The sequence below is a fragment of the Sarcophilus harrisii genome, chromosome 4 (genome assembly GCF_902635505.1).
Source record: "Sarcophilus harrisii chromosome 4, mSarHar1.11, whole genome shotgun sequence".
In the NCBI taxonomy this organism is placed as follows: domain Eukaryota; kingdom Metazoa; phylum Chordata; class Mammalia; order Dasyuromorphia; family Dasyuridae; genus Sarcophilus; species Sarcophilus harrisii.
The window spans coordinates 388,714,782-388,726,890 of record NC_045429.1 but is presented as its reverse complement, the minus strand read 5'-3'; the positions used below and the strand labels follow the sequence as shown (position 1 = coordinate 388,726,890).

General features: G+C 34.3%; 1 protein-coding gene across 6 annotated transcripts in view; it reads right to left on the bottom strand.

The window, feature by feature from the left end:
• NVL (nuclear VCP like) overlaps positions 1–12,109 on the bottom strand; it is an 84,616-nt gene that overhangs the window by 45,903 nt on the left and 26,604 nt on the right. For all 6 annotated transcript variants that reach the window (XM_012547910.3, XM_031967056.1, XM_031967055.1 and 3 more), the window contains exons 7-12: positions 8,607–8,733; positions 8,314–8,390; positions 7,643–7,777; positions 6,400–6,501; positions 4,151–4,268; positions 1,562–1,706 (exon numbers count right to left, since the gene is read on the bottom strand). In XM_012547910.3, coding sequence (XP_012403364.3) covers positions 1,562–1,706; positions 4,151–4,268; positions 6,400–6,501; positions 7,643–7,777; positions 8,314–8,390; positions 8,607–8,733 — 704 coding nt within the window. The remainder of the gene's footprint in view (positions 1–1,561; positions 1,707–4,150; positions 4,269–6,399; positions 6,502–7,642; positions 7,778–8,313; positions 8,391–8,606; positions 8,734–12,109) is intronic.

Genomic DNA, 12,109 nt, shown 5'->3' with positions numbered 1-12,109 from the left:
TGTGATGGATGTGGCTCTTCTCAACAATGGAACAATTCAGACTACTTCCGATGATCTTGGGATGAAGAGAGCCATCTACACCCAGAGAGAGGACTATGGGAACAGGATGGATCACAACATAGCATTTTCACTCTTTTTGTTGTTGGCTTGCATTTTATTTTTTTTCTCATTTTTTTCCCTTTTTGATCTGATTTTTCTGGAGCAACATGATATTTGTGGAAATATGTATAGAGGAATTGCACATGTTTAACATACATTGAATTACTTGATGGGGGTGAGGGAAGGGAGGAAAACTAAATTAGAACACAAGGTTTTATAGGGGTGAACGTCAAAAATTATCCATGTATATATTTTGAAAATAAAAAGCTTTAATTAAAACAAACACAGCCAATGAAGCCAGGATTAGAAGACAAGCAAGGAAAAAAATTTTAAGCAAGTTTCTCTGATAAAGGCTTAATTTTTCAAAATACACAGAAATATGTGAGTCAAATCTGACTCAAAAATGAGTCAAATATAAAGAAATAGATGAGTCAAATTTATAAGCATATGAGTCATTCTTACATGGATAGTCAAAAAATATGAACAAGCACTTTTCAGAAGAATTCAAAGCTAACTCAAGTCATATGAAAACATGCTCTAAATCACTACTAAATAGAGAAATGCAAATTAAACCAAATCTGAGGTACTATCTCATACCTATCAAAATGGTTGAGATGACAAAAAAGGAAAAATGATGAATGTTGGAGAAGCAGAAAACTGAGACACCAATATACTATCAACGGAACTGCAATCTGATTCAACCAATCTGGAGAGCAATTTGAAACTATGACTAAACAGCTATAAAACTGTCTATACCCTTTGACCCAGCAATACCATTGTTTGGCCTATATCCCAAAGAGATTAGAGAAAAAGAAAATGGTTCCTTATATACAAAAATTTTTATAGCAGATTTTTTTGTGGTGGCAAAGAATTGGAAATTGTGGGGATGCCCATTAATTGGGGAATGGCTGAATAAGTTGTAGTATATGTAGTATGTGACTAATAAATAATGTAAAGCAAGATGGTTTCAGAAAAACCTGGGAAGATTTATGAGAACTGATGCAAAATGAAATGAGGAGAAGCAGGAGAACATTTTACACAGTACCAGCAATATCGTAAGGATGAAAAACTGTGAATGACTTAGCTATCCTGATGAATACAATGATCCAAGACAATCCCAAACAGAGAATAGACCCTGAATTAGAAGAATCTAAATTCAAATCTCACCTCTAATAAACAGTGACTGTGTCTTCCTGACAATCCATGATGAAAAATGCTATTTATCTCCAGGGAAAGAACTGATGGAATCTGAATACAGATTAAAGTGTAATTGTCATTTTCTTTATTTTCTTTGCTTTAAAAAAAAACCAAAAACCAAACACATGGCTAATGTTTTGTATGACTTCATATGTATAAATGATATCACATTTCTTACCTTAGTGGGGAGAGAATTCAGAACTCAAAAAAATTTTTAAATCAATGTTAAAAATAAAAATAACAACTTAAGAAATAAAAGATTTACCTTTCTCTGGATGCTTCATCTGGAATACCCAAACAAATTTCTCTGTCAAACCTTCCTGCACGTCTCAATGCTGGGTCTAGTGAGTCTGGTCTGTTGGTAGCTCCAATTACTAAGACCTGCGCTGTAGCAGCCAAATTATTCAGGTCTAAAAGAAAAAAGAAATAACTAAGAAACTGGTGAAAATACTAATCTCTTTGGATTTAAAGATTTTATTTCACAATAAACAGTTATTAGTGGTCTAGAAAGAGTTCCTTGCATACAACCTTGACTTTTCTCTATACAGATTTCATCTGAGTAGAAATATGCAGTTATTGATCCCATTTTTAGAAAGCCTAAGGCAAAGAAGTTAAATGACATAATCCTAAGTTCAACAGTGAGGTTTTCTTCCAAATAGTGGGAATTTTCACATGCTATAACCTGACATTTTTACTGATTGAATTACATAATTCCAAAGTACTTCAAATAAAGTTATATACCTAAAGTGAAAGAACTGATAAACTCTTAAGTGAAAATTAAAGTATGATTTTTTTTCACTTTTTCTTTCTTGATTTAAAAAAAATATAGCTAATGTGGAAATGTATTTTGCATGATTTCATATGAGTAATTGATATATTGCTTGGGTGGGAAAGAGAGGAAATGAGGAACTCAAAATTGTAAAAGAAAAGAATGCTAAACATACATATATAAATGCAAACTTTTTTTAAGAAAAAAAAATTTACTTGAGTTCCTTGTATCATCCAATTCTGAAGGGGGAAGATAATTGCTGAATTTCAATTTAAGTGGTTGAGTAAGTTCATCCCACTTAAAGCCTTTAAGGAAATCACATAAAAAAACCCCAACAACCTCAACTATTAGGTTGCAAGATATTCTGTTATTTTAAATTTATGTAAGCTCTCTTCCTTATGTTAAAGTTCTTTAGCATTTATATATAAATCTCTACCATATAATTTACATAGGTTTTGTATTATGCTTACACTTTCATATCTTATCCCTACCTAATTAAGTTTTGAGTAAGTACATGGCATGCATAAAGATTTATAATTCCACTTTGTTTATATAACCTTAAGTCTCCAATTTAGTACCATATTCTATAATGACTTGTTCAATTAATTAGCCAGGAAAATCAACAATGTATTTGATCACTAACATAAAAAAGACCTTTCTACAAGACACTCCATGAGAAGAGTCCAGTTGACAATAATTACAAAAAACTATAGTGAAATCTGGCTTAGGTGAGGGAATAATAAAAGAACAGAAAGATGAGAAAATCCCCTTTTGGTATGCTGACCATCTACATTAAGTGCTGACAAAGGTACTATCCTAGGGGATTTTTCTCTCTGCTCTCCTTTGGTGAGCTCATCTGAAATGAAGTTCACTTACCCCTTCTACAAAAGGAAAATTCAAATTAATATATAGAGCCTTTTTTTTTTCCTCTGAACTATAAACAAAGCTTGTATGGCAAAAGTGTCAATAGGAAATATTTATTTGGATATTCTACTTGTAACTTAAGGAGTATAGAATCTTAAAAAGCAAACTATCATCAAAAAGATGATAAAAGCTTACAAGCCAAAAGAACAGAGAATGCAGGTAACCAAAAAAGAAATGAGCACATTGGCTTTTTAATATCATTACACAAATGTCAGTGCCACCAAACACATTTCTACTTCAGATTTAAACAGGTACACAAAACAAGCAATTTTCTCCAATGTAGATTATCTAATCCTAAGAGATCTGGTGGAACTAGCATCAGCCCCTATAATAAAAACTATACATTAAGAAATGACCAGCAGGATGATTTCAGAAAGGCCTGGAGAGACTTACATGAACTGATGCTGAGTGAAATGAGCAGAACCAGGAGATCTATACACTTCAACAACAATATTGTATGAGGACCAATCCTGATGGACATGGCCCTCTTCAACAATGATATGAATCAAATCAGTTCCAATTGTTCAATAATGAAGAGAACCAGCTACACCCAGCGAAAGAACTATGGGAAATGAGTGTGGATCACAACATAGCATTTCCACTCCTTCTGTTATTGTCTGCCTGCATTTTTGTTTTCCTTCTCAGATTATTTTTACCTTATTTCTAAATCTGATTTTTCTTATGCAGCAAGATAACTGTATAAATATGTATACATATATTGCATTTAACATATACTTTAACATATTTAACATGTACTGGTCTACCTGCCCTCTAGGGGAAGGGGGTCGAGGAAGGAGGGGAAAAGTTGGAACAGAAAGCTTGGCAAGGGTCAATGCTTAAAAATTACCTATGCATTTGTATTTATTTATTCAATAATTTTCTTACTTTCAATTTTTTTTAACCTTTCATTTTCTTTTTTTTTCTTTTTTACTTAATAGCTTTTTATTTACAAGTTATATGCATGGGTAATTTTACAGCACTGACAATTGCCAAACCTTTTGTTCCAATTTTTCCCCTCCTTTCCCTCACCCCCTCCCCTACATGGCAGGATGACCAATACCATGCATATGTCTTGTAAATAAAAAGCACAAAAAATAAAAATAAAAACTATACATCTTTTAAAAAGAATATTTTTTAAACAAATGTTTATTTTACACTAACCATCCATGCAGACTAGGAGCTGGGCCACAATTCTCCGTTCCATGTCTTTTGAAGCAACTTCTCTTTTGGGGGTGATAGCATCAATTTCATCAATAAAAAGGATACAAGGTGCATTTGACTAAAAATAAGAATGCCATGGTAAGTGATTCAATGAAGATATCAACCACACAAAGATGAATTAAAAAAAAATTTATGGAAGCACTCAAATCATTAAAAAACTTGAAAGTTTTATGAACACACATTAATATCAATATCTTTGACCCAAAGGGAATCTAGATGGTTCTAAAGAATCATATAAAAGGGGGAAAAAAGCAGATATAGTTGGAAAAAAACTGGATTTCAAACATTTACTAAGCACCCCCTATGCTGCAGGCTTTGTGCTAAGGATAAAAAGACAACAAAGAAATAGTACTTGACCTAAAGGAAAAGAAATATATAAATATATAGATACAAAATACAAAGAAATTTGGAAGAAAAGAAGGGCAATAACAGGTGAGAAGATCAGGAAAAAAAGAAGATCAAGGAGAAGGTGGACCTTTGACCAGAATTTTTAAGGAAATTAGTGAGTCAAGGCTAAGGTAAGGGAGAATTCTAAACAAGAGAGACAGCCAGTAAAAACACAGTGGAATGTCATGTATTAAGGCAGCAACAAAACCAGTCTATGGCACTGTAGAGTTCGAAAGAATAAATGAAATAAGCAATGAAATAAGTTCTTTTTATGTGTCAAGCACCATGATGGGAATAGACATACAAAAGGAAAATAATTACTGCCTGAAAGAGTTTAAATTCCAAGGGGTGGTGGTGGTGGAACAATCAGAAGAATGTAAAAACATGATGGACGAGACCTTTTAATCAAGAAGGTGCAGCTAGCTCCAGGGAAGGTGACAAAGCGTGATGTCCCCAGAAGGTGAACCTCACAAAAAAGTCCACTCAGTTGATAGTCTAAACTCCACTCAGTTCCACAGTCTGGACTGATTCCCCCAGCTTTGGTTTGAGTGGTCATGTCAGAGAGCCCAAGATTGGCCTGGAGTTGAGCAAGCAGTCTGGGCTCCCTTCCTTAGTGACTTATCCCCACAGCCATAACAACCTAGAGATTCTGGTATGGAATGTCTTATCAGGAAATATCCTATTAAGTATTGTTTCTGAGTTATTAGTTTTCCTTTGATTTTTCTTCATCATTAAGGAAGGCTTATGGTTACAGTGCACATAGGCCAATGAGCAATATATTCTAACAGAAATGTACTACAGGATACTTCATGAGATATCTGATTAATGGCCCCAAATTTATCAAGTATCACTATGATTCCATCCAGAATTATGATTTTTACTTGATTTCATAAAATACATAAAATGAACTATTTCTATCTCATTGAATATGAATCTCCAATCAAATCTACTACATCACCTGCCCTCTTTGTTTTGTTCTCCATATTTTCCTTTAACTACTATGGCAGTAGAATTTATTATCTCTATTCATATTGTAGTACTTCCAGTTTTTAAATTTGTTTTGTTTTTAATTCTTGTGGATTTTCCCTTCTGTTCTAATTCTTCTTTCACAAAATGACTATATGGAAATATGTTAACAGGATTGTATATATGTATAGCTTATATCAGATTGTTTGCTTTTGGGGAGAGATGGGAGAGGGAAAGGAGGAAGGGAGAAAAAGTTTTAACTTGAAATATTACAAAAATGAATGTTGAAAACTGTCTTTACAAGTAATTGGGGGGGAAAAAGATAATATTACATGCAACAACAACAACAAAAAGAACTTATCATTATAATGATGAATAAACAGCCAAATGTGGAAACAAACTGCAATAATCTTGGGTTGTTTTAGTTTTTTAAATCTTTAATAACATAAGTTTCAGATAAGACAGAAGTAACCCATGATCTTTCTCATGAAATATAACTGAATTTTCTTTTCCCAATGGATAAGACCTTAAATTCTACTAGTCACAAGACAAGTTTACATTCAACTTTACAATAGGTAAAATCCAACATAAGATATGGAATATTCTCCTAGACATTCAAGTCTAGGAGACATTAAAGGCTCCTAAAAGTCACCTGCAGGTTGTCTCTGCCATAGGGCTGCTAGGAACAATGTACTATGAAATTTTAGGCAAACACTGTTAATCAATTCAGTGAATGAGAAAATGCTGGTAATGCCACGAAATGGGAGAAGAGTCTGACCTGAACATAACCTACCAAAGAAATGGCCTCTGTATAGCTAGCATCCACCTTGACTTACCACAGCCTGTTCAAAGAGTGCTCTCAACTGCTGTTCAGATTCCCCCGACAATCCAGACACAATCTCAGTAGCAGCTACTTTAAGAATTGGCAGCTCAAGCTCCTGCATAGAAATACACAAAAGAATGATGAAACTGCTAAGTTATAAACCAAATTATTTCCTTCAAATCAGCCAACAAAAATAAACTAATTTTTTTTCCAAGTCCCAATTTCTTTTTTCTTTCTTTTTTTTTTTTAATAGCTTTTTATTTACAAGTTATATGCATGGCTAATTTTACAGCACTGACAATTGCCAAACCTTTTGTTCCAATTTTTCCCCTACTTCCCCCCACTCCCTCCCCCAGATAGCAGGATGACCAGTAGATGTTAAATATATTAAAGTATAAATTAAATATAAAATAAGTATACATGTCAAGTCCCAATTTCTAAGGAAACATTAACTTTGTATGCTGGTCCAATGAAAAAGAAACATTTTAATTAAGAATCTGTTTTAACATCAGTTTTTTGGACTCAGTGCCTGAGAAAAGAAAACTTGAAGACTGTTTTCTTCCCCATGAAAATCTGGTCAGAAAGGGCCAACTTTATCCAACTCTAGTTTGGGCCAACATATTTTGAAATATACCATACCGGGGGGACAGGAACTGCAGAAGATCTGACATATACTCAAAACTTTCTCTTCCATTTTTTTTTTTTTTTTGGCTGAGGCACTTGGGGGTAAGTGACTTGCCCAAGGTCACACAGCTAGGAAGTGTTAAGTGTCTAAGACCAGATTTGAACTCAGATCCTCCTAACTTCAGGGCTGGTGTTCTGCCTACTGCACCACCTAGCTGCCCCTCTCCCCAACTTTTAACTGACAAAACTATGAATAGAGGTGAGAAGAGAGGAGCCTCAAAGGTAAAGTAAGTAGGGTAATTATGACCATCTTAAAGTGGCTTACCTCCACCAACTACTCCTCTATTAGAAAAAGAAATGAAATCCTATTCTACCCAGAAAGTCATCCAGAGGAAAAAGTAGTCAGATTTCAATTTTGATCATTATACAATGGTTAAGAGAATAGAAAGCCTGGAAACTAAACTGGAATAAATCACCAGTCTTAAAAATTGGCACAAATTCAATTAATTTTATAACAAAGAAAAAAAGACAAGAGGATCATTTTTAAGTAATAACTGTCCATTTCCTGACATCATCACATAATAAATTAAAGAAGTTGAAGGAGAAAAATAGGAAACATCAACATTTCTTACCCCAGCAATTGCTTGTGCAAGTAATGTTTTCCCACAACCTGGAGGTCCATGTAAAAGAAATCCTCTAGGTGGTACTACACCAAGATAGTGGTATACTTCAGGATGACGCATATGGATAAGCATTTTACATATTTCCTGTCAAGAGAAAAGGAAACAATACTAGTTTGCAAAAGCATTTTATGTACTCTATCTCATTTGATCAGCACAACAACCTTGTGAGATATGCTATATAGGTATGAAATCTTTCAGATGTGGTGGGTTAAGTGACTTGCTCATGGTCATACAACAAATAAGGGATCAGAGGTGAGATGCAAAATCCAACTTCACTTGACTTTAAGTTCAATATTGTTTCAAACATATCACAGATTCCACTAAAACAGTCAAAGAGACAGATATGTTTAAATTGAATTAAATGTTCAATTTTTAAAACAAGCCACTTTAGTGAAAGTAAAAATGATCTTAAATGGCCTTAATTAAATCAATGGTGGTATATTTTATATCATCAATATTTCTTTTGTCCCTCAAGAAAAGCCAAAAAACAAAAGGTAGACTGGTCTACCTCAAATTTTTATTTGCTATGGATATACATTTGGCAGAGGCAAAAAAGCAGGGTCTGTTTCTTTCTGTCATTAGCAGGACAACATGAAGTCATATTCAATAGTATAACTGACCTTCAGTGTTACATCATTGCCCCCTACATCTTCAAACTTCACAGTTGGGATCTGTAGCTCTAGAGTTTGAGTTCTGGCTGTCAAGAAGGAAAGAAGAGATAATGAAGAATTCAGAGCAAGTCAAGAGGAATCTTTTTTAATAACCTCTACTAAGTAAATTACCAGATTTCTGTTGTATACTCCCTTATACTTTGCATCTCCTCTGCTAAGGTAGCTTCCTTAAACTTGAAGCTAAGTATGATCTAATGATACACTACTACCATTTTTCACCATTATTCATTCATTAATCTTACCTTTTTTTTGCAAAACATTTTCTATTTCTCCATCTACTTTTTGATGATCCTCTGTTTTCCTCCTGGTTCTCTTAAGTCTGTTTTTTCTTTTTCCTTCACTCTCTAGAAGAGAATTATCTTTCGAATCCTAGAGAAACACCAAATGAAATAATACCTATAAGAGTAGTCAGTTAACATGCAGTTTCTGAAATATTTATTCATGCCATCTTTGAAGATATGACCAAAAAAAGCTTTAATATCTTTAGAGAAGGATATCATCAAGAATTTGACCTGTTCCTGCCCCTCTCTTTTTTTTTTTTTTAAATCTCAGACAAAAGTTTCAAATTATATTCAATTAGGTTAAGAAGACAAAGCCAGTTAAAATTCAAACATCCAAATTATTTGTTCTATTAAACCTCAGCAGAGTTTACCTCTCCAGATGTTTCTAAGATAGGTACACATTCCATGCTTGCTGAACTTGTTCCTTACCCATGTTTCTTCTGAACCTAAAACCATAGTTCTTGGTGTACCAACCTAATTCAATTTCAACTCTGAACATATTCCTGTGATATACTACAGTCTGGTCTGATAGACTCTGACCCCATTACTTGCCATACCTTTCTTCATTCTAGTTACATGCTGCTTTGCATCTATAGTTCACTTGACAAATATCATAAAATTCATATGTTCCTGCTGAAGAAGGCTTTTAAAAAAAAGATTTTTAAATGTGGCATAACACTGTAGAACTTCCACAGAATCCTTTTTCAATGTCTAATCATGGCTTGGAGAGACTCTTGGTTTGATCATGGCAGAAGATAAGTTCCGAATATTTCTACCATGCTGTAAACTGACTACCCTCTGCAAGAGATACAGTGTTTAAAAAAGACCAATCTTGCTATGTAGGGGAAAGCATGTCATCAACACCTAGTCATCTGAATAATCTACATTTTGGCCATGATTACCTAAAGAACAAAGAAAATTGTAAAATGGCCCTCAGTCCTCTGTGGCTCTCTTAAAATTCAAGTGACAGGGACAGAAGAAGTGAGGAATCCTACAGTTTGTGGCATTTTTAAGAATTTAGATGCTTGGGACCCTTAAAAGTGAAATCCTTATCCAATCACCTGCAAATGGACATCTTGCTGGAGGAATTAAATTATGTCAATCTTAACATTCTTATTACAAAAAAATCCTGAAGAAGGAAGTTGTGGTGAAATCAAAGAATGGCACACAGGTGCTCTTTCAAGAAGTAAAAAAGTAAAGAGAAGAATAAGTTTTATCACGTCCATAAAGACACAAGGAACATGATTTCATGGAATGGATAATTGGTTATCAATTATTACAGACCCAATGGCATATATTTACAAAAATGTCACCAAATAATAATTGGAATTTATATACAAACATCAGTTATGGAGCAAAAGGATGGAGAAGATTCTATAAAGAACTTGTTAAGTCCTTCCAAATAAAATCAGAATACACTGTTATACCTGATGACTTCAATGCAAAGATGAAAAAAGGTAAAGACTATAAAAATACATGGGAAAAGATAATTCAAGAAGAACCAAAGACTTGTAGCTTATCCATAAGTCTTATTTCTCTAAAACATAAACACTTTGATATCTAAATAGACAGGAAGAAACTACTCTATATCTAAGACTATACTATTATGTCTATGCTATTAAGATCCTTGACTTATCAGGGCAAATACCTTTAAAATAATTCCTCAAAAAAAATTCTGAAGCAGCAGAATCCACAAAAGGATGAGATGAAACAATTCTCCAGCTTAAGCTTTCTGATTCAGAAGGTAGCAGGAAAGGTCTGTTTCACTGCTGTGAGATTGGGACACAATCCTGCAGCAAGCATCAGCACAGCCCCAATCCCAGCAAAGCAAGAGCAGGTCTTAGGAGCGACTGCATCAGCAGTAGCTACGGTTACTTTTGGACCTCTCAGTCCACAGACAGTAAGGGGAGTCAGACAAGTGGTCAGAAGACAATTACAAAGATTCTTTTAATGGCATGGGAGGCAGGGGAGGAGAAGGACTCTTGCATTGTCCATACTTGGATCTGGCTTGCAGTCCCAAGTACTGATCCAGAATAAGGTAGAGGACTGGTACGCTAAAGTCTGCAGTTTCAGAAGAGTGGAGACCCCTATCACAGTTTCAGGGCAGAACAGAGTTCCTGTGGTAATTCACAGAGCAGGACACAGGCCAGGAAAGCGGTGAATAATCTAGAGCAACGTTTCCCAAACTTTTGACATATGTGTACCCCTTCTATAATTTTTGTAATGCTCAGTACCCCTTGTCAAAAAAAAAAAAAAAAAAAAAAGAGGTATTTCAATATCAAAATATAGTTATTTTTTCTTTTTTTGGTACATACCCAAAATAATAATAAACAAAAAATAAAATTATTCATAATAAAATATAAATCCATGCCAGAAGGTTTGTCGCATGCAGAAGAAGAGCAATTATTGGAATAGGCTTCAGACGGATTCTTGAAAAATAAACATAAAGAATGTACTTTAACATCATTCTGGTTACAAATGCAACATGTGTATCCTGTTTTAACAGAAAAAGTTCTGAAATACATCTTGCCTTTTCCAATTTCATATTTATGTGAAGTTGCTTTTTCAGCATTTGTAGACATTAAGTAGAAAAAAAGGTACAGACTATTGGACGTGGAGACGCATTTCAGATTAAAATTAACAATCAGGGAACCAAATTATGACGATCTGTTATCTCAGCACAAACAATTTCCTCCTTCTGTAGAAAAATAATCAAAATCAGTGGGACTTACTAAAGCACATAACAAACCTTTTCTATAAGAAAAATCTAACAAAAGCTAAAAATACACAGGTACCTGTAGAAGCCACTAACTATTAACAAAGTAAGTTGTCTGTAATGAAGTACGGTATATTCACGCTGTATCACAATGGACCATCTCAAGCCTCACAAGACTGTCTTGACTTGACTCATGAAAATGTAGAATTAGGCCCAGCTAAGCAGGCGCAGTGCATATCCCCACCAAACTGGTGCAATGCATATCCCCACCAAACTCTTCCCATACCCCTGGGGGTAGGCATACCACACTTTGGGAAACACTGATCTAGATCATACCTCCTTGGAAGACCTGAAAATGTATATAGATCCCCAGAACTAGCTCTGAAAACAGATGCACAGAATTCCTTAAGTTTGAAAAGTTCACCCTCCATCCTGGAAACAGAGTCAAACTTTAGCAGAGTGAAAAGTCAAGAAATATGCTGGAAAACTGAGCAAATGAGAAATAAAATTTTGACTATAGAAAGTTGCTATGGTGACAAGGAAAACCAAAGCATACTTTCAGAAGACAATAAAGTCAAAACTGCTATATCCAAAGCCTCAAAGAAAAATATGAATTGGTCTCAGGTTATGAAAAAGTTCAAAATGCTCTTAAAACCAACTAAGAGAGCAGAGGAAAAACTGGGAAGAAAAATGAGAATGATGCAAAAAAAAAAAAACATGAAAAAGTATCAATAACTTGGTAAAGGAG